At 39.0% G+C, this 25,572-nt stretch overlaps 1 protein-coding gene across 17 annotated transcripts in view; it reads left to right on the top strand.

The window, feature by feature from the left end:
* LOC101173607 (slit homolog 2 (Drosophila)) overlaps positions 1-23,806 on the top strand; it is a 96,811-nt gene extending 73,005 nt beyond the window's left edge. For 3 of the 17 annotated variants that reach the window (XM_011475060.4, XM_011475065.4, XM_078943642.1), the window contains 25 exons: positions 1,036-1,107; positions 1,253-1,396; positions 1,827-1,990; positions 5,426-5,576; positions 5,680-5,754; positions 5,865-6,008; positions 6,196-6,339; positions 6,422-6,588; positions 6,664-6,796; positions 7,290-7,358; positions 7,569-7,640; positions 8,015-8,086; positions 8,231-8,302; positions 10,535-10,698; positions 11,970-12,094; positions 12,210-12,307; positions 14,100-14,239; positions 16,375-16,468; positions 16,869-17,006; positions 17,128-17,368; positions 17,510-17,640; positions 17,722-17,876; positions 19,221-19,572; positions 19,678-19,892; positions 22,078-23,806. In XM_011475060.4, the coding sequence (XP_011473362.3) occupies positions 1,036-1,107; positions 1,253-1,396; positions 1,827-1,990; positions 5,426-5,576; positions 5,680-5,754; positions 5,865-6,008; positions 6,196-6,339; positions 6,422-6,588; positions 6,664-6,796; positions 7,290-7,358; positions 7,569-7,640; positions 8,015-8,086; positions 8,231-8,302; positions 10,535-10,698; positions 11,970-12,094; positions 12,210-12,307; positions 14,100-14,239; positions 16,375-16,468; positions 16,869-17,006; positions 17,128-17,368; positions 17,510-17,640; positions 17,722-17,876; positions 19,221-19,572; positions 19,678-19,892; positions 22,078-22,334 (3,589 nt within the window). In that variant the 3' untranslated portion in view covers positions 22,335-23,806. Of the gene's footprint in view, positions 1-1,035; positions 1,108-1,252; positions 1,397-1,826; positions 1,991-2,954; positions 2,979-4,018; positions 4,037-5,425; positions 5,577-5,679; positions 5,755-5,864; positions 6,009-6,195; positions 6,340-6,421; positions 6,589-6,663; positions 6,797-7,289; positions 7,359-7,568; positions 7,641-8,014; positions 8,087-8,230; positions 8,303-10,534; positions 10,699-11,969; positions 12,095-12,209; positions 12,308-14,099; positions 14,240-14,962; positions 14,987-16,374; positions 16,469-16,868; positions 17,007-17,127; positions 17,369-17,509; positions 17,641-17,721; positions 17,877-19,220; positions 19,573-19,677; positions 19,893-20,100; positions 20,145-22,077 lie in introns of all 17 variants that reach the window. The other 14 variants (XM_020703006.3, XM_020703015.3, XM_020703021.3 and 11 more) reach the window with 9 other exon arrangements.
* The last annotated feature ends 1,766 nt before the right edge of the window (positions 23,807-25,572 follow it).

The following is a 25,572-nucleotide window of genomic DNA, read 5'->3' on the forward strand; positions in this document are numbered from 1 at the left end:
TAATCTAAAAACATTCCTGTTTACACTGCTTCTATAACTGAGAGTGGAGCATAGAGATGACTGATTAATTGGTCATGAGAGGAAATGTTTGTGATCTGAAAATTATAGATCCACAAGCATCTAGATGAATTTTTGACTTCTTTACTGCAGAACAAATCCTTTGGTAAATGTGAACAAAAGTTATTTTAACCATTTCATACCTGAATGTATTTCCAATTATGCTAAAAAATATTCTTCAGTAGTTTTTCTTTTCATGGTTATTCTAAATTAATGCCGCAGTCACGATGGGGAGGCATCGGCAGAATTTATTCTGCCTCCTGATTTTTTTTTAAATTGTTGGCGTGGTCATGAATGTAGACGGCGGAAGTCAGACGGGGATGATGCCATTACAAAATCAGGCGACTGCTGAGCAGCCACAGGTCGGTGGTAGCCGGTTTGCAGCTCTGTCTCCGGACAGTGGGCGTCCGGAGACAGCCATAGTTCTAGGTAGCCCAGGGATAGATAAAAAGCATCCATTCTGCACTGTGCCATGTAAAAATGCGACTGATTACAAATGCCGCAACATGCTGTATTAGCTGAAAAACACCAATTTATGTTGTGACATTTTGGGATAAGTGACCATAGTATTAGTGGAGTCCTGTATTAAACGATATGTTGCAAATTAGAGACATACAGCGTGAAGGGATTAATTGACATGGGATTGTTTAAATAATTTATATAAACCCGTCTTTTTTCCATCCATCTTTAAGTTAAACACTAAAATTAAGGAAGGAAATTCTTCTTAAATTCATTAATCCTCTTTTTGATTGACTTAGGGAAGTTACAATTTTTGATATTTTTTACTTTGTTTTCTCTCACTGCCTTAACATGGCAGTGACTTTGCAAAAAAATTGTCTGTAAATCGAAAAACAGAAAACGTTTATGAGCAGAAAATTGAGGTTTAACACAAGGGATGCTTGTGTATGTTGTACTTTCTTGGATAAGAATTATTTCAGTTTGTCACCTGATATAGATAAGGGTTTTTTTTCTCTTTAGGGTTCTATATGGGAACAAGATCACAGAGATTTCCAAGGGTCTGTTTGAAGGACTGTTTTCTCTGCAGCTGCTGTAAGTTCACACTCACACGAATATTCGAAACAGATAAAGAGATTTGGGTTGAGTGGAAATGTTGTTCTCCATGTTTTAACAATCAGAGATTTCAAAATAATAGAAAAGATTTTAATTTCACCCCAAATTTTGCTTCTTTTTTCAGCTTACTAAACGCCAATAAAATAGCATGTCTGCGCGTGGACGCATTCCAGGATCTTCATAACCTCAATTTGCTCTCACTGTATGACAACAAGCTCCAAACCATTGCCAAGGGGACCTTCTCATCTTTGAGAGCCATACAAACCCTGTATGTAAACACACACATTTAACTAACAACTGCCAGAGGATGTGAATAGAGGATGAAAATAATAATAAAACTATTTAAAGCACTGCATTACTGGAGTTCTGAACATGTGTATAGATAAAAACCTAAAATGCCAAAATCATCAGGCTCTTAGAGAAAGCCTCAGATTAAATAAATTGAATGGAAACATCAGTAAAAAGTTTCATTAGTATCTTTTTTATCTATTACATTTATATTCAATACGATGTAACTCTGTGAAACAAACTTTTTGCAAAATTAATATTTTTCTGAAAATGTTGATAGCTTTGAATGCACATATTTATTAGATACCGTTCTAACAGTTCATTAATGTGTTTTCACTTATTTTATTAAAGTTTTTTTTTATGTTTTTGTTTTTTTTTTTGTTTGTTTTTTTTGCATGTGGGTGATTTAGCCACTTAGCCCAAAACCCCTTTATCTGTGACTGTCACCTGAAGTGGCTGGCTGACTACCTGCAGGACAACCCCATTGAGACGAGCGGCGCCCGATGCACCAGCCCACGCCGGCTCGCCAACAAACGAATCGGACAGATCAAGAGCAAGAAGTTCCGCTGCTCAGGTTAGAACTCCAAGAGAGTCATGGAAAAGTTTGATTGAAATAGTGAAAGCAGAGGCAAACACAGTACAAAATGAAGAAAAAAAGGTCCTTCACTCCTGGCCTCAACATTTTGCTTCTCTTCAGTTAAATTTTGTAGAACTTCAGATAGTTAAAAATAAAACTTAAAATAAGAACAAATGGATTTTTTTTAATTAAGTAACTAACTCAAAACAAAGAAAACTACATTATAGATAATCTTTTTGTTGTTAAACGGTTGAAGTTAATCTTCAGAATGTACAGTTTAAACAAAAAAATCTGAATCACCTCGCTCATTTCAGCTTTGATAGTTTCGCTTCTTTGCTACTATGTCAGACACAAATACAGTATCACAATACCTATTAAATGGTTAAGTATTAAGAGATTTTTGATAAGTTTGAATACAGTACAGAGGATAGCTCTGTTCGTGACAAGAAAGGAATGTATCGTGAATCGCTGATCGTTTCATTGTGATTACGTTAGAAGCTACAATTGAAAAGAGCCACAGTCAGACAACAACAAGAAGGTTTGGTATGTAGTGCTGGCTGCACAGCAGCCCACTAAGTATTTGAATCAGGAGATGTTCTCCAGCTGTTTAAACACTCCACAGAGGAGCCATGTTTCACACAACAACTCACTTCGTTTAACCTTAAGCTTAACCCTCAGTGGAACTCTGAACTTTATAGTTCTAAAAGCTGCTTGACTCCTTTGTAGTTGATCAATCAAATGTGTACATCCAGATCCCCAAACATCCAACTTATGACAAACTTTCCTCACCTCTGTTTTCATTCTGTGTTTTCCTGCTGAGGTTTCCCTTCGGCCTCTTTCTACTAACCGCAAAAGCGCAACATTTCTTTATTTTCACCCACACATGTGGCTGCTGTTATCTTTTCGTCTAGCCTTCTAGTCATTTGTTGATCTTAATTTTGACTCTCTGTTTCTCCGTTAGCTAGAGAACAGTATTTCATCCCAGGTATTGTACTCTGAGCATGATTGTGTTTTGGTGTGTGTGTGCTTCAGACACTGTTTGCTCACTCTCTGCATACTCACGGCACTTTAAGTGACTCGCCTCGACTTACACTCTTTTACGAGCTAAAACACTTAATTTTGTGGTTAAAATCAGGTTGTGATGCATCACGCACCTGCTTTTTGATGAAAAGCTGATTGGAGGATCAATAAGATCAGTTTGGTGTCTGCAGGCCACTTTGTGCAGTACTGTACGCAATTAGACCATCCATGTAGTTATCATGGAGACTGCACTCCTCCTCCGGGCTTCTTAGCACATCTAATGATGGCCACAGTACGAGTGTGTGCCTGCGAGCATTTGTGTTTGTGCCTCTCGCTGCAGAACATCAAAAGGTCACCCAGTCGCCATGCTCAGAGGGGTGCTGAGAAATATGCAAATCACGCATGCATTTGAGATCAGTAGCAGGACTAAAGGCGGTCATTACCAGAGCCGCATACGGAGGAGGGCTGGGTGGGTGTGTGTGTGTGCACGCTCACTGTAGTCATTAACTCTGCAGCTCACTAGGGGGGGTACAGAGGTTTCAAAGACCATATGCCACATGCAGGGCAAGGCTGCATAATTCAAGAACATTTCTGGCTGAAAAGTTCAATAAACGTGTCCTGTTCTGTGGAACATGATAGATATTACACTCCTCAATCAATATCATCAAAAATCACTTCAATCAAATTCCCATTACATTTTATGTTTGTTGGAGTTTTTTTGGGGTACATTTAAAGAGTTTAGTGGATTATTTATAGTTTTAGTTTCAACATCTCCAAGAAATAGATTTTATTAGATCTATTCCAGATGTACTTTTTACCATTTAATACCATCACGACTCTCACAACTGACAGGTCAGTCATAATTCTCAGTGAATCACTGAGCGGGACAGCCTGCAACCTGCGGCACGTGTTGCACCTTTTCCTACCCTCCCGTGCTTTTTTCTCCTTTCTGTTCAAATAAAACCCCTTTTTCTTTTTTTCTACTGCCTTTCTAACAAAATCAAGGAGTACACCATGTTGGCTGTAAGTAACGCACACACAAACCACATCCATCAAGTCTGACCTCCTCACCTCACGTCCCAGGGCTGACCTCTGACCCCTCTGTAATTCCCTCCCGTCCTCTGCACACCACCCGCTACCAGAAAAATAATAAAAACAAGTTTTAAAACAACTTTTCTTTGATTGTCTTCTGTCTGTATGACGTGTGTCGTGTTGATATGTGAGTGTTAACCCAGAAGTCAGAGCTTCTCTTGCATTTAAGTGCTGCAGTAACTCTCCTCCCATTCCTGTAGCAGCTGCTCCACTCCTGATTCTGTTCTTTGTGAGTTTCGTTGTTTGTTGCTGTCTTCTCCGTCTTTTGTCACTTTACGGTACTTTTCTGCCTGCCCTGACCCTTCTTCGTGTTTTTTTCCGTCCTCTCTTTTTTAGTTTTTTTGTTATTCTTTTTTACCGTTCATCTTTACACTTTTCTTTGTTTTATTCTCATCTGCATTTTCCTATTTATTGTATTTTTCAAACTTTATGCCATCTTCCTTAAAGTGTCCCCCCTCATTTTTCTATTCTTCCTAATCCTTTGCTTTTAGCCTTTTTTTTTCCATCCCTCACTTCCTGACCCCCCACCACCATCCTATTTCCTTCTTGCCAGTAGCTGTCTTCCCTCTCTAATAGAAATTGTAGTGGAAATGCCAAGAAAAGACAGTCCCATCCTTTCTTGTCCTTAGATCTCACCTGCTTCCTCCTGCCCTCTGTCCTTCCCACCCCTGTGTTCCAGCGGAGGAGCAGTCAGTCAGCAGGTTGTTCCTTTGTGCTTGATCTAACCATGTGGCTGCCAGGTTCCTAAAAGTGGAACATGGTTCTGTCAAGCACCATGGAACGGCCCGGCAAATCCCTGCAGCATGGCCAAAGGTGCAAGAGACAGCAAACTCCTGTTGCTGCCTGCAGTCTTTGTGCGTGTGTGTTTTGAGAGATGACAGTCTGCATCTGCACAGGCGTACTTCTGCTCTGACTTTTGATGCTTTTTCACGTGTGCTGTGGTTTCTAAGACTAACATTTTCTTAGTAGTCTGACAGGAAAGAAAAACTCCACTTTTTTTTCTCCTTTGGGTGCATGGCTGTCTGTACTTGTTGATCTTTACATGTCTTCGTGTGATCTGGCTCCTAAAAGTCTGTGATGTACAAATAAAATATCATAAATCTACACTCCAATGCATTTGATCATGAGTAATGGTTGATTCCCGTCTAAAACTAAACTAGCACAACCCTGATTCAATGTTCCAGAAACCCCTCTATTGTATCACACCCCACACTTTGAGCATTAGCTGTGTTTTCTTATGACCCAGTTCCAGCAAACTGCACGGGGTTGACTCCTGCACTGCAAATGTCTTCAGTAACATTGTGGTTGTAATTCAAACAGGTACGGAGGATTACCGCAGTAAACTGGGAGGAGACTGCTTTGCCGACTTGGCCTGCCCTGAGAAATGTCGCTGCGAGGGCACGACAGTCGACTGCTCCAACCAGAAACTCACCAAAATACCAGATCACATTCCTCAGTACACAGCTGAATTGTGAGTTGTTTGATTTTCTCATTTCCCTTCAAAGCTGTGCCGTGAAAGAATCTTCGTTGTTGAAATCCTTTGGCCTGTTCCATCTCTTTTCTGTTGCTCTCAGGCGTCTTAACAACAATGAATTCACTGTTCTCGAGGCTACAGGGATCTTTAAAAAGTTGCCTCATCTGCGGAAAATGTAAGTCAAGTCCCGCAAATATAAAAAGGAAACAACCCAAAGTCACACAGAAGCATGTGACTGGGTCGCTCATCTCCTTTCAACTATCTCCACTTTTCTTTTCTTTGCAGCAACCTGAGCAACAACCGCATCACTGACATAGAGGAGGGTACGTTTGAAGGAGCTTCAGGGGTCAATGAGCTGATCTTGACATCTAACAAGCTGGAGAACATACACCACAGCATGTTGAAAGGACTCGGCGGCCTCCGCACACTGTGGGTACACACACATCCACTCTGAAATGCATACGCTTCGTGAGTCCTGGAAATATTTAAATCTGGTCCCGCATCCTGACATTGTACTCCCAATATTGGAAGAGCATGCATAATTAATGTTCTCATATTGGGTTTTTTTTTTTTTTGTGAACAACTAATTAGTAAATTTGTGTCTGTGTCTGAACAGCATGCTGAGGAGCAACAGAATCAGCTGTGTGAGCAACAGCAGCTTTGTGGGTCTGAGTTCAGTTCGTCTCCTTTCACTCTATGACAACCAGGTCACCTCCATGACCCCCGGAGCGTTCGACACGCTGCACTCTCTGTCCACGCTGTGAGCACAAACAGTCCGCATGCACGAAATGAGCAGCAAAATCCTTTGCTGTCTTTAACCTCTCATCCTTTTCCTTTTTAAGAAACCTCTTGGCCAATCCATTCAACTGCAATTGTCACCTGGCTTGGCTCGGGGATTGGCTGAGGAGGAAGCGCATCGTCACCGGAAATCCTCGCTGTCAAAATCCATATTTCCTCAAAGAGATTCCTATTCAGGACGTAGCTGTCCAGGACTTTGCCTGTGAAGATGGTGAGAAATAAAAAGGATGAACTTAACTCGAGCACACAGGTTTACATCAACTCTTTTCCATAACTTATCCACCAGGCAACAATGAGAACAGCTGCTCTCCTGTCATGAGGTGTCCGGCTGAGTGCTCCTGTCTGGACACGGTGGTGCGCTGCAGCAACAAAGGTCTCACCACACTTCCAAAAGGTCTGCCTAAAGAGACCACTGAACTGTGAGTTTGACATCAATACCCTGTTTTGCAAATTTACACCACACACATAGATAGTCTTTTTTATACTGCAATCTTTGTTTAAAGAAAAATTACAATTTCATTTGAAAAACCGGAGAAACCAAATTAAAATGCATATCACTTTCATACATTCAAATCTTACTCTGCGCCAACAGTTCCTAATGAACTACTGCCCCTCTGCAGAAAGTATGTCCTTGAAAAAGTCACAGGTTTTTTGATTTTGCTTAAAAACAGCATAATCATGATGCAAAGACTACTGGGAACACTTGATGATCTGAGTGGGAATTTAATACTGGGATGAGTAAAAACACGCCCTATGCAACTAAACAGTATAAAATCCTAACAGACTCTCCGGCGCATGTTCTCAACGGGGATTTCTGAATCCAAACTTTCGTTTCATCTTTGATCTTTTAACTCTAAACACCTGTGTGTTTTTATGTGTGTGGTCTGTTCTCGTTCCATGTGTCCGTCACAGGTATTTGGATGGGAACCACTTCACCCAAGTTCCTGTGGAGCTCTCCAATTACAAACACTTAACTCTCATGTAAGTATCACCCACATGATCCTTAAGGGTTTCTCAAACATACAGGAGAGTGTGTCTCAGCTTTTGTTTCTTGCATTCTGCTTAAAAGAGCAACTAACAGTTTTGATGCTGGATATTTATTGTGTGTGACTATCAATTGATTTAGCCAACAAGCTAAGATTGGAAAAGTCATAATGCATTATGTTCATGCATGTACTGTTTACTTTTCAGTGATTTGAGTAACAACCAGATCAGCACGTTGTCCAACCACAGCCTCAGTAACATGTCCGAGCTGCTTACCCTGTGAGTCTGGCTTTTCATCCACCCCTTTGCAATGTTTGTGCTGATTTCTTTTTTGTGTGTGTGTGAGAACTCCATAAAGTTCAGAGACATTTCAGCAACAAAATGAGCTCAAAAGGGGATATTATATTATGCTGTCAGATTTTGTTTTTGATGCAGCTGGATTTTTTCAGCGTTTTCTTCTGAAGCTTGAGGGAAAAATTCAAAATTTTTGTTTGATTTGGAATGAAACACGTGTTTATTTCCAGTCCAATGTATTGAATTTGACAGGTTCTTTGTGTGCAACTTTATTACAATTTAAGCAGGACATTTAAAAATATGCTGCCACAAAAATTCCTGAAAGTTTCCATGCCAACCTGTTTGTTCCGTGTGCAAAGAATCCTGAGCTACAACCGTCTGCGCTGCATACCAGTGAGGGCGTTTGATGGACTCAAGTCTCTTCGTTTGCTGTGAGTAGCCGTGCTGACAAAGACAGAAAGGGCGCCAAAAAGCCAAACTGTTGCAGAATGTACCATCCAAACATCCACATCTCTGAGTCCTCTTTTCTTTTCTTTTCCTTTTTTTTTTACCCCATTTCATTGGCACTTTCTTAGGTCTCTCCATGGCAACGACATTTCCCTGATACCTGAAGGAGCCTTCAAGGATCTGTCATCGCTTTCTCACTTGTGAGTTTCACAGAAACAGTCATTTCAAAGCACGTCTTTAATCTGATGCCATCCACCTTTACACCTTACACTCTGGAGTTAAGAAGAAAACTATTTCTAGCACTGGGGAATGAAAAGTATATGTAAAAACATTGTTTTTACGACAATTCCTTTGTTTTAAATATGAAAATCTGATGGGACATTAATCTACAAAAACAAAGTACTTTCCATAAACATTGTGCTTATTTTTTTAAACACGGACGTAACTGAAATGTTAAAAAAATAGTTAAAACCATCCATTAACTATCAGTCCTTCTTCTTCTTCGTACTGCCTTTTACGCCTTGAGATGCTTAGGGGCAGCAACGAAATCTTTCCACTTCTGACAGTCGCGGGCCAAGGTGTAGATGGTTCCCCAACTACTATCAGTCCTGTTGTGGCAAAAAAGAAAAAAAATCAGAAGAAACAAATAAAAGGTTCCTCTGTTTTTCTGTAAAAGCCTCTGTAGTGTTAAAAGTGCTATGTATATTTCCAAGATATTTCTCAAATTTTTTTAGCCTTTTTTCCAGCATTCTTTAAACAACATGAGAGGTAACTTGGGATAGGATGCATAAAGAAAAGAAGTGAAGTGAGCAGAAGATCATTCTTACAACATGGACTCCACACAACACTCACACTGGCCTTTTTTAACACTTGAAATGATGATGACAGAAGATGAGCTTCATTTTGTATAACAGTGTTTGGCTGTAGCTTTCTCTCAGACTGGTGTAACGGCTCTCTCAAAGGAAGGGAAATTGGACATTTTAGACAAAATGGTTGCAGGGTTAGATTTGACAGGAGAAGCCGTGCTCTGACAAGGAGAAAAGCAAAAGTTAAGTGGAAAGAAATGCCACAGAGTCATCCTATGCTGCATGAGTTAGGTCAAATATATATATGAAACTGTAGCAGTAGGTCATGTAATGGAGTCACGGTGGTGGAAAAAGGTTGTGGCACGATATCAAGTATCTCACAGACAGCGTCCGCGGGGTCATAAATGAGCTTGTCATTGGGGATCATTACTTTTACAGCCATTGGCCAGAAAAAAAAAGCATGGACTTCAACGTTCCACCCCAGTTTACTTGTCATTTCTCGGAGCGTCCCAATGATAAGATCTGAGAAACTAAAAGCTCAAAAAGCTTACAGCAGTTACAACCCCTTTCTGGGAGCTTTTCATGAATTGAATTAAAGCGGTGACACAATCAAAGCATGACGGATTTCAAATCTGGTTTGACGTTGATGGTCACTGATGCAGGTTTAGCAGCTTTTACACATTTTTGTGTATGTGTTGTTGAGGTTGGAACTTAAGGGATATGAATCAGTTTCATATTTCAGTTTCAAATCGGAATATGAAGAAACACTCTCCGCTAATGTTAATAACTAATTGTGCCTTCTAAATCCAAAAAGGTGCCTTTTCATGGTTCTGAAACTTCTTTCTTTTTTTTAAATAATATTTTAACACCTTGAGGATGTTATACTAAGTGGCATTAATGCACAGCATTTAACCAAGGATGAAAAGATACAGAAAGGTATAGAACATTTGGTTAACCATAGATACAAACAAGATTATGTTGGTAAAAATGTATAAAATAGATCAGGAAGTAAAGAATCTGTTTCTGGCAAACTTTGTTTTATTTTCTTGTTGCGTTTTCTACTGTTGTTACCTTTTTATGCACATGTGATGCAAGCAAACGGACGTCCAAAGACAAGGTTGCTGCTATGGTCGGGTCAATTACTATCGGCTGAAGGTGAACATATAGAGACTCCGAGGGACGTGTGTTGTGTGCATTAAACTTGTGAAAACTTTTTTTCACAGCAATACATCAGTAAATTAATGACTTTTTTTTTGTTACGACAAAGAATAAAACATTTGTAAAAACAGCAAATGCCAAATTTTTGTTTGAAGCTGTTATGTCAAAGACAATTTGTTTGTTTGCTTAAAATAAAAAGTGAGTAAAAAAAGACATTAAATCTGTTAAGAGGCATTTTCATTCATAATTTAAAAAAAAATAGTTTTAAGTGCAAAATGAACAATAATTATATAGACTGTATTCATTTACATTAAAAAAATTAACTATATTGTATCACCACAACTTTAGTTGAATCTTTGAAGTATAATTTTGTGCATCATCTATCAAGATGTATATAAAATCATGTGAGAGGGAACTCGTGCTTTTAACCTTAATGATAAATGCTGCACTATTTTTAATACATTGCAGGGCTCTGGGGGCCAACCCTCTGTACTGCGACTGCCACATGCAGTGGTTGTCCGACTGGGTAAAAAGCGGGTACAAGGAGCCGGGCATTGCCCGCTGTGCTGGGCCTGGTGACATGACAGACAAGCTGCTCCTCACCACGCCTTCCAAGAAATTCACCTGCACAGGTAAACACAACTCTACCATCCTTCAGGTGACTTCTTTAGTAAATATCCACGGTCCCAAAAATAGCACAAAACAAACATGCACTTTTCTTAATGTGCGATCTTTATAACCATTTAACAAAAGCTACCAGAGGGGACCGCATATGACCAAATCTAAATTTTAGCTGTCTGTAGAGGGGCATTATTGGAAAAGCAAACTATTTATCTATAAGCCTTTGTTATGACACATTTTTACATTATTTTAGCAAATCGCTCATTAATTCACCCTTGGTAATTGTCATTGGGAGATAATTAATCCAGAGAAACATGTCAGAATTTGTTTTTTTGTTTCCGAACAGTGTAATTTAAAACAAGCTTTATGTGTTTTTCATTACATTTAGACAGTTGCATGTTCAGAAAGAGCTCTGTCCTGCTTTTTGAGCGATTACCCAATACCAAGTTACGTTTTAACTCTCCACAATCCTTCATTGGACAATTATGAAATATTGGTCCCCCATAAGACACTTTTGAAAAATTGTCCCCACGAAAATGTAAGTCAAAAATTGGGGCTTTTAAATCCAAAATGACTGCAGCTGCACCTCCTCCCACTGAAACTGTTCTTCTGACTGTTGACCTTATGTTTACACCTCATGATATCACATTACCTTCCACTACATGACTGAAACTTATCTCTGACCTAATTTGACTGACGCACTGTAGAAGTCCTCGGGCCTTGTGGCTTTCTGGTACCAGGTAAAGTAGCCACTGATATCCCACTTATTTTTTTTTTCTCTTCTTTAATTGCCCCGTTTGAGACAGTCCCGGCCCAGTTTACCCCACCCTTAGAAACCTGAGAAGACTGAGCCTGCCTTCCCTTTCCCTTTAAGCCCTCATGTTCTCACCAGCATCTTGTCTTCTGAATGTTAAATGTTGATGTACTGTCTTTGTCTTTTTTGGGGATACTGACTGCTGGATGTATTTTGCAGCTGCTGCAAAATGTTATTTTTTATTCAGTGGGAAAATCTAACTTTAAAGTTTAAATTTAGATTTTAACATATTAAAAAAAAATCATAAATTCTGGGGTTTTTCACCATTACCATCAATATTTGAAAAGATTTTGCATTCATTTTTAACCTGCAAAAATATCCTACTATTTTTATTTATGCATAAGATCCATCCAGAGTGTCCCTAAATGTGTTTAAATGTTGGGTTCTAACTCGATTTTCTCTCCTGAATATAAAGCATTTAATGTATTTTTTGTTGTTGTTGTTTGTGTTGGTTGGTGCGTCACACAGGCCCTGTTGATCTGAGTATCCAGGCAAAGTGTGAACCCTGCCTGTCCAACCCCTGCAAGAATGACGGCACATGCACCAATGACCCCGTGCACTACTATCGCTGCACCTGTCCTTATGGATTTAAGGTACCACAACCATGTCATTTTCAACTAGTAAACAACATACAGGCCTTTTTTTTAGAGATAATTATTATAAGATTAGAGAAATCGAAAATACCCATTTAGCTTTTGTGTCATGAAGGGCCAAAACTGTGAAGATCCCATTCATGCCTGCATCAGTAACCCGTGCCAGAATGGAGGAACTTGTCATCTGAAAGAAGGGGACGGAAGCAACTTTTGGTGAGAAATCTTTGAGTGTTTCTTAAAATATAGTTGACTTGTCTTAATAAGTTCTGGTCTGCTCTGACTCAAAACGCATGGAGCAGATATTTGAAAGGAAAAGTACAAAGAAGAGGAAAAGTCTTGAATTAAAAAATAAAAGTTTATTAAACAGTTTTTTAATTAAAATGCTTGAAATTATATATTTTGTTTCTGAAAAGAATTGTATTTATTTTGCAAATAAACACCTATTTATATGTACCACCCAAAACTAGTTAGGTAATATTCATCAACACAGAGCAAGATCAGAAAAAAATTAAAGCCTTTAAAACATGCTTCTAATCTTGAAATCATTTACTGGGTTAATACAGTTCACATTTTTATTTATATTAAAGGCCAGATTGTCCTTGTAAATGTGACATTCTAAGATCTTAGTAAAAGAACAAACAAACAAACAAAAACTGCTTTAATTACCCCTTTCCAAAATAATAAAATTACAAATGACACAATTTCTATAGAATACACTGAAACCTCCATCCGAATTCTCACAGCTTTGCATCGGTTTCATGCTTTTCTGAAAGATCTGGAGATGAAATCTTTAAGATTGTGTTGTTGTCATTGCTTTTTTTTTTATTATTATATAAAACTTGATGGGATGTGTTGTAATCTGCCTCTTGGCCAGGACGCCCTTGACAAAGAGATCTGACGACCAGGGAAGTTGGAAATAAAGCAGCAAAGTTTTGCTTCTCGATTAGCAAATTATTGTTTTATTATTTTGCATTAAAATTCTGGTAAAGTTATGAATTGATTATAATTACATTTTTATTTATGTTTCAACTTGACCATTTTACTGTGCAGGGCGACAAAAAAAGCAGAGTTTACTGCTGGCAAACCTAGCCAATGGTCTTGTGAAATTTGTCCTAAAAACGGACATTTTTTTTATGTTGGCCAAAAACTGCATAATCATAATTAAAAAGCCACTGGGAACATTTTTACTATAGACCAAAAGATGATCAAAATGGGACTTTTATTGATGTCAAATAGAGACAACTTTGCAGTAAGTAAACATCTTACAAGACCGTTTCTACTTTTTGAATTGCCTCATTGGTGGAAAGCCCCCATTTGCAGAATCTTTTTTCTTTGTAGAACCAATTCTGACTCCCACCCTGCAATCATTAATCCTCGGTTGCTAATTTCAGCCTCTGCAAAGCTCTTTTTCTCACATTTCCATTTTTGCACTATTTCTTCTTTCCATTGTCAAATAAAATATTTATTGAGAATTGCTGCCAATGGCTATGTAATGAGCTATTAATCCACAGGAGTATGTGTAACACTGCAGCTCCATGGCTGTGCAGTAGTTGTGCCTGTGTGTACCTCAGACTGTTTAAAATACAGGCTATAATGGGAAATTGTAGATGTGACTGACACTGGATTTATGTTTTGCATGCACTGATAATCTGTATGTGTCACTGATATAGGATAGTATTGTACTTTATCAGATCAAAATTGGCTTTTGTCTTTTCAAAATCATTTACTATTTTAAAGCCTTTCAGGGAAACTGTATTTGTTTTTTCCGTTGCGTACTTTTGAGTTTTGCTTCTCAACTAGCAAATTATTGATCTATTTCGCTTTAGAATTCTGGTAAAGTTATTAATTGGTTATTATTACCTTTTGGTTTATAGTCAACTTGCCCATTTCTTCTGCAGGGCGACAAAAACAGCAGAGTTAACTTTAAAAAAGTCTGGCGAACATTGCATTTCTTCAGTGTGTGACTATCCTTTTTACCCATAAGAATGTGTGTGCGTGACTTCAGGTGTGTGTGTCCGGAGGGCTTTGAAGGAGATTCGTGTGAGATCAACATTGACGACTGCGAGGACAACGATTGCGAGAACAACTCCACCTGTGTGGATGGAATCAACAACTACACCTGCATGTGTTCTCCAGAATACACAGGTAACCCAAACCTGAGAGGGACCACTGAATTCTCATGTGCTTTGCTTCATTTTGTAATCCCATTTCATTTACTTAAAGCTAAAAATGCATGCATGGATAAAAACTGATTTATAGAAAAAAATTCTCTCAAGCTACGTTCGCATCGCCCTCGGCAACGTACTTTCAAGCAACCACTTCCAATGAGAAGTCGATGACAACACACACATGCAGGTTTCGGGCTTCTACGTTTGAAACTCTTGTATTCCTGCGGAACTACAGAAGTTTCTACAACTGTTCTCGAGCTCTACAGTTTGTAGAATCAGAATTGAGCTGAGAAAGAAAAAGCCTGGAGCAAAATTTGGGAGGCTTGCACCGCTTTAACATTTCACACTAAGCCTCTTCCAACTTTATGAGACAGACATGCGCTAGTGAACAGCAGAAAAAGAGTAAAAGAAGAAGCCCCTCCCTGCTTGCCCAGTTTGAACACCGTGGGCTAAACGCGCGTTCTTGAAGATGCGTCACATGCCCGGTGTAAACATTGCATCAAACAAACACTGGTCTCTTGCTATTTGTGAATCTGCTTTTCACTGTGCTAATCAGCTCTGCTAACCTTTGTGGTCGTGTTTTCTCTCTGTCTTTGGGTGTTTTGTTGTATTCTTTTCCATCTTGCTCTGCTTTCTGTCTTTCATCTGTCATTGTTTGTTCGTATTTTCTGCTGTGGTGGGTTTTTTTGGGGGATGACAGCTGCTACCAATGAGGTGGAGAGAGGTTAGTCTGTTCTACTCTCTGCCCTGTCTGTCCTTTTTCCCTTTTGTTTTCCAATCTACGTCATTTCCCTGTGCTCTTTCCATGCACCTTGTAAAACTGTGAGATCCCAAGCCACTGAGTGAGCCTGCTGAATGCAGTTGTGCTTCATGTCTGCAGTGCCTGTTTCTTTGGTAGAAACACCTCAAAGTCACATGATTGTTAACCACACCTTTAAGCTTCATTTCAAACCAGACATTCATGGGTCAGATATCAGGATGGAGGCGTTCATGGCGTTTCCGCTTGTTAAAAAAAAAGTTGTTAAGACTCAGTTTGAGCAATGTTTCAACATCAGGAAACATCAGATCAGGAAAGTTACTTTATTTGAAATAAAAGGCGATGAATTTATTGATCATTTGGATCTCAGTTTCATTTTGTCCTCTTTAGGGGTTTAAAAAGTAAAAACCCACTCTGATGAACATTGTAATTTTAAGGTATTTAACATGTTCTTGTAGCATTTTTCTCATAAATATATTAAAAGAAATAAGCTTAAAATTGCGAATCTGAGTATTTCTTTATTCAAGTCATTATGAATCAGGATCAGATGTAAAAATTGTGTTGGAAAAAGGTTGTTGGTACAGTGTAAAAAAAATACGCTGGACATGTCACAACCCCCTTGCTTCGTTCCATTCTGATGCATCCACTTTTAGACACATGTCTTTGTTTCAACCACTTTAAACCATCCTTTATGTGTTTCCAGACTGAAACTGTAGTTCAATAAAGCATCAAAAGGCCTGGCCTGATCCACCAAAGCAACATTCAGTAACCTCCAAACCTCCCTCCAGTGGGTCAGAACTGGTGTTTGTTGTAGCTCATCATTTCCCATTTGCACAAACTGGTGACACTTTTTCCTCCAACAGATTTTTAGCAGAACGCAACCAGTTTTTAATTAGATTGTGAGCAAGGATGTCTTCGAAAACCTTAATAAGCAGAAACCTTTTAATTTCATAGATGCCCAAATCGTGACTGAACATCACAAGCTTGTGTAATAACTCCAGAAGTTGACTCACTGGTGTCAGGAGGATCCCTGATGCCTCATCAGTGATTAATTTGGAGTTCAGAGGATCAGGATACTCTCTTGAATATCATCAAGAATGTGGCACTTTAAGCAGTGGGATCATTTATCAGACTACTGCGTCGGTCTTAGCCATGAGAGAGACATCCATCATCGAGCGTAGAACCACACGTACACATGCTGTGCCCTGCATTTCACAGCCACAGTAACAAACACCAAGAACAAATCCTGTGTGAGGGTGTTGGACAATATTGATTCGCTCAACGTTAACATTCAGTTTATGCATCAGGCAAGTGTTGAAAAGCTGCTGATGTGATTTCTATGTCTGTGGATGTAGGAGAGCTCTGTGAGGAGAAGCTTGACTTCTGTGCCCCAGAGCTGAACCCATGTCAGCATGACTCAAAGTGCATTTTGACTCCTCAGGGATACAAGTGAGTGCATTTGACACACACCGACACACTCACACACACTTTGTGTTCCCTCCTACAGGCTTTAAAGATTTGATTACATGATAGAATGAATGAGTTGATGGGTTACCCCCACAGAATAGTGGGCTTCTATGAACTTTTTAAATGTTTTCCTCACATGTTTAAACTTGATTGCGCACAGAGACATTCACCTATACAGTTTGACTCAAAATTGAATGCAATTTCTTTAACCATTTCAATGGCAAATAGTGTATACCTGTATAGCGCTTTTCTACCTCACTTTAAAGCGCCTTCAAGTAAATTTAGACATAAAGGTGAGCGGCTGGGTCTTTAAATACTGTTTGTTGCTCGTTTTGGTCCTGTATCAACATGCATTTTGTTCTGTTTTGTTCAAATATGTCAGGTGTGAGTGCACTCCAGGCTTTGTGGGTGAGCATTGTGAGCTGGACTACGATGACTGTAAAGACAATAAGTGTCAGAATGGAGCGCAGTGCATTGATGCTGTGAACGGGTACACCTGCGTCTGTCCAGAGGGGTACAGGTGAGAACATTTAAAAACGGGAAAACAATATTTAACCTACATTTGATACAGAAATAACATCACATATTGATTAGTACTTGAAAGCACTTTGATTGGGTAATGTTTCTTTGTTTTTTTTAAGTGGGTTATTCTGTGAGTTTGCTCCCCCAATGGTCCTCCCCCGCACCAGCCCATGTGACAACCACGAATGCCTCAACGGGGCTCAGTGTGTTGTGGTGGGAACGGACCCACGCTGTCAGTGTCTCCATGGCTACGAGGGTGAACGTTGTGAAACACTCGTTAGTGTCAACTTTGTCAACCGAGAGTCCTACCTGCAGCTTCCATCCAACCTGCTCTCACCACAGACCAACATAAGCCTACAGGTAGACTCTCACCTGGCTGATTTCTCAAATATATAACATTTTATTTACTATTTTTAAAGGAAACTATCTTTTAAAGGTGTCTGGTTCCATCTCTGGGAACCAATTAACACCCTTTTTAAACATATACCTCTTTATTTTTAGATTGCAACAGATGAGGACAGTGGTGTGTTACTGTACAAAGGAGACAACGACCACATTGCCATGGAGCTGTACAGGGGACGCCTCAGAGTTAGCTATGACACAGGCTCTTATCCACCCTCTGCGATTTACAGGTGCATGCACACACTGAGGAACGCCGACACGATGGATGATTAGAACGTGTTGCTTAAGCCGTTTCATTTTCCTTCCATCAGTGTGGAGACAGTGAATGATGGAAGCTTTCATGCGGTTGAGTTGGTCGCCGCAGAGCAGACTCTGTCTCTGTCCATCGATGGCGGACCCCCGAAGTCCATCGGCTCTATCAACAAGCAGTCCACTCTCAACATAGATTCTCCCCTTTATCTGGGCGGTGAGGCTTTGATTTTCTTGTAGAACACCGTTATTTTAGAATTTCTTGACAAATCAGTGCATTGATTAACCCCTTCGCCACTCACAGTGGGTGGTGACTATAAGTGATTTATGAAATCAGAATTATTAAGACCGGAAAAATGTCTTTACATCTCTCTTTTATCCATATTTACAAAGCTTCTAGACATATCTGCCTAAATTTGACCAAAAAATTAAGAGTTTTATACTCCAAAGCTTGTAAGTAAAAAGATCAGGCTTGTATATGTATAAGAGAGCTAAATTGACTAAATTTAAGATGCAAAATGAATAAAACTACAAAAAAAGTTAAAATGTAGCTTGAATTGAGGGAAACAAGACAAAGCCTTTGTTTTCCACTTAAAAGAGCTTCTTGAAATTGTGAATCCTATACAGTCTAAAACTGAACAGATAGATTGTAGTCTCCCCCATAGGATCTCATGAGATTTGAGGTTAAAAAAAATGTTAATGTTACTTTAATCAAGTGAGAAGGTGGGTCAAACTACCATTTTTCTAGTGGTATTTTCCTGAAGATGGAGGACTTATTGAAAGAAAATTGCATTTCTGAGTATTTCTTTATTAAAAACATTGTGAATCAGGAGCAGACAAAACAGTGCCTTTTAAAATGATTGTGTTTGTGATGTAGAGGATACGCTGTATGGGTCACAAGCTCCCTGCTTCGCTCCATTCTACATTCTACATCTTCGTTTTCCTCGAATGAGCTGGCATCTGACTCAAAACTTAACCACTGGATTGCTCTAATATTACTCGCCTTTTTTTTGCACTGCTAATATCAGGTTGGGGGTGTGAGGGGCTGTAAGCTAGCGGGAGAGCGTGTAAACTAATGGATGTCGGGAACAGTCCCGCCCACAACTCAGAGGCAAATTTCTAATAAACTACTGCTGCTCTGCAGAAACTATGTCCTAGAAAACAACACAGGTTTTTTGATTTTGGCTAAAAACAGCATAATTACAATTAAAAGACCACTGGGAACGTTTTTACAATAGATCAAAAAAAGATCAGGATCAGTTTTTAAAGTATCATTTTTGGTCATATTGGTTACTAGTTACTAGCTAGCTTGCTGGTTTCATGAAAAAAACAGAAACTAAGTAAACTTTTTTGGGTTTAATGATAAAAATATATGTACTTCAGTATACAGTTGTCTCTTTTGTTTTTTTACAATCTATCTGTATTTGCCACAAAGGTCAGTCTGAGACCAACCACAGTATTGATAAAGTCATCATCACTATTTCTTCTGATAACTATTTTTCTAATCTGTTGTTGTTTGCCAGTAGAATATGGCTCAACAATCCCTCTTTTGCTCATGCAGGAATGCCGGAGCGAGCCTTTGCCTCTGGGGGTTTCTCAGCCTTGCAGCACAGCCCTGGAGGCCACAATGGCACCAGTTTTCATGGCTGCCTGCGTAACCTTTACATCAACGGGAAGCTCCAGGACTTAGGAGCTGGTTTGGACCTCGGGGCTCTAAGTTCTGGAAGTCCGCAGGGTCCCCAACACTGGCTGGGAAATGGTGTGGAGCCAGGCTGCCAGCCCTGCCAGAGAGACACCTGTGTTAGTGGTGACTGCCACCCAACAGGACAGCGTGGGTTCACCTGTACCTGCCACCCAGGGTGGACAGGGACTCTGTGTGACCAGCAAGTTAGCAACCCTTGTGACGGGAACAAGTAAGTTGGATTTGAACGTTACGCCATTTCTGTGACTTTTTTTAATCAATCTAAATAAGTAGGTCCATATTTATCTGTGTTCTGACTGTTGTCATCCAACCACAGGTGTATTTATGGTACTTGTGTCCCAATCAACTCCTACTCCTACTCCTGCCGCTGCCAGCCTGGTTTTACTGGTGTCCTCTGTGATGAGAGGGATCATGACACAGTCAACTCCTGCAGCCTGTCTCACTGCAAACATGGCAAATGTAGAGTGTCAGGCCTGGGCAAAGCATACTGCGAGTGCAACAGTGGTTATACAGGAGAAGCCTGCGACAGAGGTTAGGAATCACTAATAAATATTTGTGTTTAGCAGATCTTTTGGGGAGAATCCATTCGTATCAATTCTTTCCCCCCACTTTTCTGTTTTGATGAAAGCCCTTGTTTCCTTCTCTGTTGTTTGTGAATGCCGTTCTCTGCAATGAGCGCTGCTAACATTGTTTCAATGTCTCTGCACTAATGCTTCAAAACATCACTTTTGCAACTCAGCTTCTCCCGAACTTCCTCTTAATCCCATGCGGGGAGCTACTCAGGTGAGACTACTTAATTGCATGTAATCCTCATCCATTTTTCTTTCTTCTTTTAAGGATTTTTTTTCACTCATGAAAACTAGACCTCAACACACTAACCCTTTTTTACTTCCTTTTCACTACATATAATGTAGATAAGATGGTTTGATGCTTTCTGTCTTTCTCAACTAAAAAGCTAAAATGGGCATTTCTAAAGATTATACATACATGTTTAGGAAAATTGCATGTCTTGATTAAAATAGACAATAATTGGACATTAGTACCTTTTTATTTATTTTGACTCAACTATAAAGCAGTATTTCTGATATCAAAATGATCTCCAATGTATTTTACAAAATTAAGTATTAATTTCCCATGAATAGGTTAATATTTTTAAATCTTTTTTTTTATTTTATTTTTTTGTTCTGTTTTTTTTATTTAATTCTTTTGTGTCTCTAATTCTAAATTTTTATTTATTTTTTTAATAAAAAACCAAGTAAAAGCCTGTTTTTTTAGTCTGTGGCACAAATGTTTAAAAAATACTTCACATTTGTAGTTTTTTTTAATGTTTTTGGTTTTTCTTACAAGGTTTACACACCAGGACTTTTTTTTCTAACTTGTTCTGTCCAACAACAGAGCAAACAGATGAGCGCTGAAGACGTTTTGTGTTGGACAGGTTTTACTACTACAAAAAGGGGTCATGAATCTTTGGATAACCAGGGTGTAAATTTGTATGAACCCCTTTCTGTTTTCTTTTTTTTGTTTTTTTTATTATTTTTTGTTTATTTGTTAAATGTTGTGTTTTAAGTATATATACATATTCTATTTATTAAAGGGGAAGGATGACAATTTGTACTTAATAAGTTTGTCCATACAAAATTAAGAATGTCATCCTGTAAATTTATACATTTGATTGCATTTTCATTACTTTATTACCAAACAAGAAACAAACTAAATATTTCCTCTCCTTGGCTTTTTTTAATATAAAATCTGAAAGTAGTAACAAATGTGCTCTGTACAAGAGGTTTTGCCATTTTGCCGAATGCCACAGGCTATTAAAACCTTTGCTATAACCCTAAAGATGTAGGTGAATTCCTGTTGCCCATCAATATTGATCAGCAGAATAATTAGATTTCAGTATTGTACAATCAGAGATTTTGGTATAAAAAAAATATAAATCTTCCATAGCAGGAAAGTGCTCCGGCACTTTCACCCCCCAAAAAATATGAGAAAACCAAGAACAACATCCTCAGTCCTTGTCCTCATTGTAAACAAAATTACAGGTCCGAAATACATGTATTAGTATTTCTTCAAATGGTTTTTGTAATATAAAGTTTCTATTAGGATCTTCTTGAACTTTTCCTTACATTGATTGGTTGGATAAAAACAATGTAAGATGTTCACTGATACCTCTTTAACTTTATTCACAAAAAATGTGTTTAACAGAAGCCAAAAAAACTGCTGCTGCTGGTCAGATGCAGCTTGTTTGTTTAAAGACCCACTCCTTTCATCTTTTGATCTATTTTTAAAGCCATTTTTTGCCAAAATCAAATATCCTGTGTCATTTTCTAGTACATAGTTTCTACAGAGTGGCAGTGGTTCTTTCGAAATTTCTCATTTCCCATCATCTGTCTGTTTGCACACTCTCTCACGAGCTTACAGCCCTTCACAACCCCAAGCTAACTTAGACGTACACGGGACTATTTGTCAGCATGATCAGAATGGAGCGAAGCAGGGAGCTTTCGGCCTGCCGATTGTAGCACCTATGCCACATCTGCAAGCCTTTTCCAGCAGCATTTTTTCATCTGCTCCTGATTCACAATGATTTTGATCAAGAATATTCTTTCTATTTGTCCTCCATCATCAGAAGATTTTATATCATCATGTATATTTGAATATATTGCTCTCATTTTATATTGTAGACTTCTGACTGTTTCAATTCTTTTGCATATCCCAGAGGTGGCCTGCAGAGGGGAACGGGTCCGAGATGTCTACCAGAGACAGCAAGGCTACGCGGCGTGCCAAACCCAGGAGAAGGTCTCCCGTTTAGAGTGTCGAGGCAGCTGTCCGGGGGGGTCAGAAGGACAGGGCTCCTGCTGCACCCCTCTTCGTAGCAAACGTAGGAAATACACCTTCCACTGCACAGATGGCTCTTCCTTTGTCCAGGAGGTGGAGAAAGTGGTGAAGTGCGGCTGTACAAAGTGTTCTTCATAAAAAGAAAGAATTAAAAACAAAAAAGAGTCCACCCCTTTTTGCAGATTTCTCCAGATATTTTGTGTTCCTGCCCGCCTTACTTGATCCTCTTCCATCTTCACTCACATTGAGGAAACTACGCGCAACAGAGTATTCTCCGCCTCAACCGTGTTTTTTTCTGACCCCTGAAAATGGTAAAGAAGAAAAAAATGGAGAGTTGTCTGACAAAAGGAGTTTTTTTTTTCTCGTCAGTGCTGGACTGGTGATTTAATGCTTCCTCAGTGGGAATCTTGAATTGTATTGTAAAGTACAAAAAACAGACTTATTTTTTATTATGAAGTAAAGAAAAAAAGACCAAAAAAAAAGAGGAAAAAAAACCCCACGGAAGTGAACTTTGTCCATTCTTCGTTTCGTTTGACATCATGACTCCGATGGTTCGTCACAGTGTCCTGTCGCTGGAGAGCTGACGGCTCCGACCACTTCCTTTCGACTTCCTGCTTTCTGTGTTGTGTGTAAATCCGACCGTCAGTAGCACAGACTGAACACAGGGAGGAGCTGCACTTAAGTCCCCACTATAGTGATCAGTCTCCTTTAGCGAGCCTCCTGCGCCCTCTGAGGTCGTGTGCATGACCCCACACACAGCTGCACTCTTTTATACAGCGACTGAACAACACACACACACAGTTAAAAACTTCACCTGTCAGGTGGAAAATAAACCCTTCTGTTCATCCTCCCTGGTCATGAATGACAAGTATTTATTGTATCATAAATACCTGTACTTACTCAGTAAATCCCCCCTCCTTCCCGGGTATCAATCTGATTCTTTTAATATATATTAATTTATATTTGTCCTTATTTTTGTATTAAAAGACATACTCTGTCAAGCTAGTTGAACTAACAAAATGGTGTCCTCTATTTTGCTTTATGAGAAGCTGTTTTTTTGATCACTGAAACTCTTGTGCTTGCCAGAGACCTTAGTTACATTTTTATCTGCAAATGTGACGTGAAGACATTGTATATTTTTGTCGCGTTTCCTGAGAGTTTGTACTGTGCCATTACCAGAAGGTCTTTATAATAAGAGTATATATAGATACTTTTCCCTACCTATGTATTTCACACAGAGACTTTGTGAGTAGCATTGACCCTTAGCAGATGCATAGAACTGTTTTTACCTTTTTAAACTAATTTTAAGAAAACTGTGACTTTTCTAAATGAAACTACTTTGTTAGCCCCTTCGGTCTCTGATGTTAACATGTTGCTGCTACGTTTTTTTGTACTGTAGACTTGGATCCTGATCTGTATGTTTAATAGAGCTTCATGCTCCTGACTGTATGGGGGCACTTTGTGTAACTGATAAATATGCCCCCTCCCTCCCTCCCTCCCTCCCTCCCTCCAACACACATGTGCATTGTGCTTTATATCTCCCTCCTTCATCCCAGACAATTGTCAGTTCCCTGACTGATGTTTGTTTATTAAACACAATATTTACCTCACATTTTTACATCTTTGCTCTTTTGTTGCATGGAGTCTCATTATAGTAACCGACATTTGTTTTACACAGATATTTATATTTTTCCATATATTTTTTTAAATGTTTGTTATTCTAAGATTTTCTTTTTAGAGTAAGCAGGGAATCTCTTAAAGTCCCACTCCGATCATCTTTTGATGTATTTTCACAGCAGTGGTCTTTTAATTATGATTATGTCGTTTGAGACAAAAAATTGTGAAAGAACTGTGTCATTTTCTAGGACATATTTTTTGGAGAGCAGCAGTAGTTCATAAGAAATTTGCCTCTGAGTTTTTGGCGAACCTTTTTTTTTTCTTTTTGTTTTACCAGTAGTGGAAGATCTTTATTCAGTGGTTACAAGAGTCTGTGAGCCGTGACGAATCAAAACAGAAAACACAATGACTGTATTTAGATATATTTATGATTTGAAATAAATCTTGAGTGACATTTTTTTTTTTTGGCGAAACTTTTAGCGCAGCGTGAACCCGCCCCAGCTGGCCGACATCCTTCTGTTTACACTCTCTCCCACTAACTTACAGCCACTCACAACCCCAACCTAAAATTACAGATGCAGCAAAAATGCTAAACAATATTGGAGCTATGCAGCTATACAGATTTGAGCCAGATTCCAGCTCAGACAAGGAGAACAAAGAGGTACATGGATCCATTTGTCCTCAAGTGGATGTATCAGAATGGAGCGGGGCAGGGAGCTTGTGGCCCACAGACTTTCTTTTCTAAGTCACAGCTACAAGTTTTTTCAACAGCATTGTTTCATCTGCTCCATATTCACGATTTGAATAAAGAAATACTCATCATCTCATCAGAAAAATGCCACAATAGTACTGTATGTTAAAAACAACAAAAGCATGATTTTCACCTGAGTGACTTTTAAGGGTTTCACTTTCACACCTGTTTTTTTATTTAACTTCTTAAATGTCTGATATCACTAAAAAAATAAAAAAGCCCTGAGTTTGTTTTGGATGCAATCAAAATGTTGAAGTGCTCTTTGCAGATTTAAATACTGTGGCCGGCTGTCAGCAGTAGAATATTTAATTGCCTTCTCAAATGTTTTTCTCTGTACAACCTGTGGCAGAGCAAACCATCTAACTGAATCAAATTTGTAATCAAGCAAAAGTGCCATCAGGGGAAGCGAGTTAGATTGTGTTTGGACCAGAATAATATGGTGTGATTTAGTTTGATTAGATGGGGAACGCATTTGATTTGTTGTCAAACAACATTTTGGAGAGCAGAAAAATCCACCTGGAAGCTTCATTCTTTGACAACAGCTATTTGGGGAAGTTAAAAAAAGCAGGAGGAAAAGAGAAATCTGCTCCATTTATTTCTCCGACAAGACATTGATTCCCTTCACCCAACCTGTTTACAACCCCACAAGCAACTGTGATAAATAGTTCTCTGACCATAGATTGATTAGCACTTGCACTTGATCACATCTCCATGATTGCCCACAACACATTTTTAAAAGTGGTTTCTGCTTTTTTGTTTTTTTGCTCTGGTCATTGTTTTCTTTTCCTTCTCATACTGCACACCGCTTACATCACATAATCCTTTTTATTGGATTTTTGCTCTTTGATTTTCTGAGTAGTCTGTATGTGTGCGTATTGCAGATGATCACACTAGGGTTCGCTTGCAAGTGAGCCAAGTTCCTTTTTTCTTATCTGCATATGACCGTAACCCTTGTGCTATCCTAGGCACTTTAACATTGGGAGTTGGGTCATCTAGACCCACTAGACA

This window comes from Oryzias latipes (assembly GCF_053564925.1).
Source record: "Oryzias latipes strain Hd-rR chromosome 1 unlocalized genomic scaffold, Olatipes_Hd-rR_3.1 chr1_Y".
Taxonomy (NCBI): Eukaryota; Metazoa; Chordata; class Actinopteri; order Beloniformes; family Adrianichthyidae; genus Oryzias; species Oryzias latipes.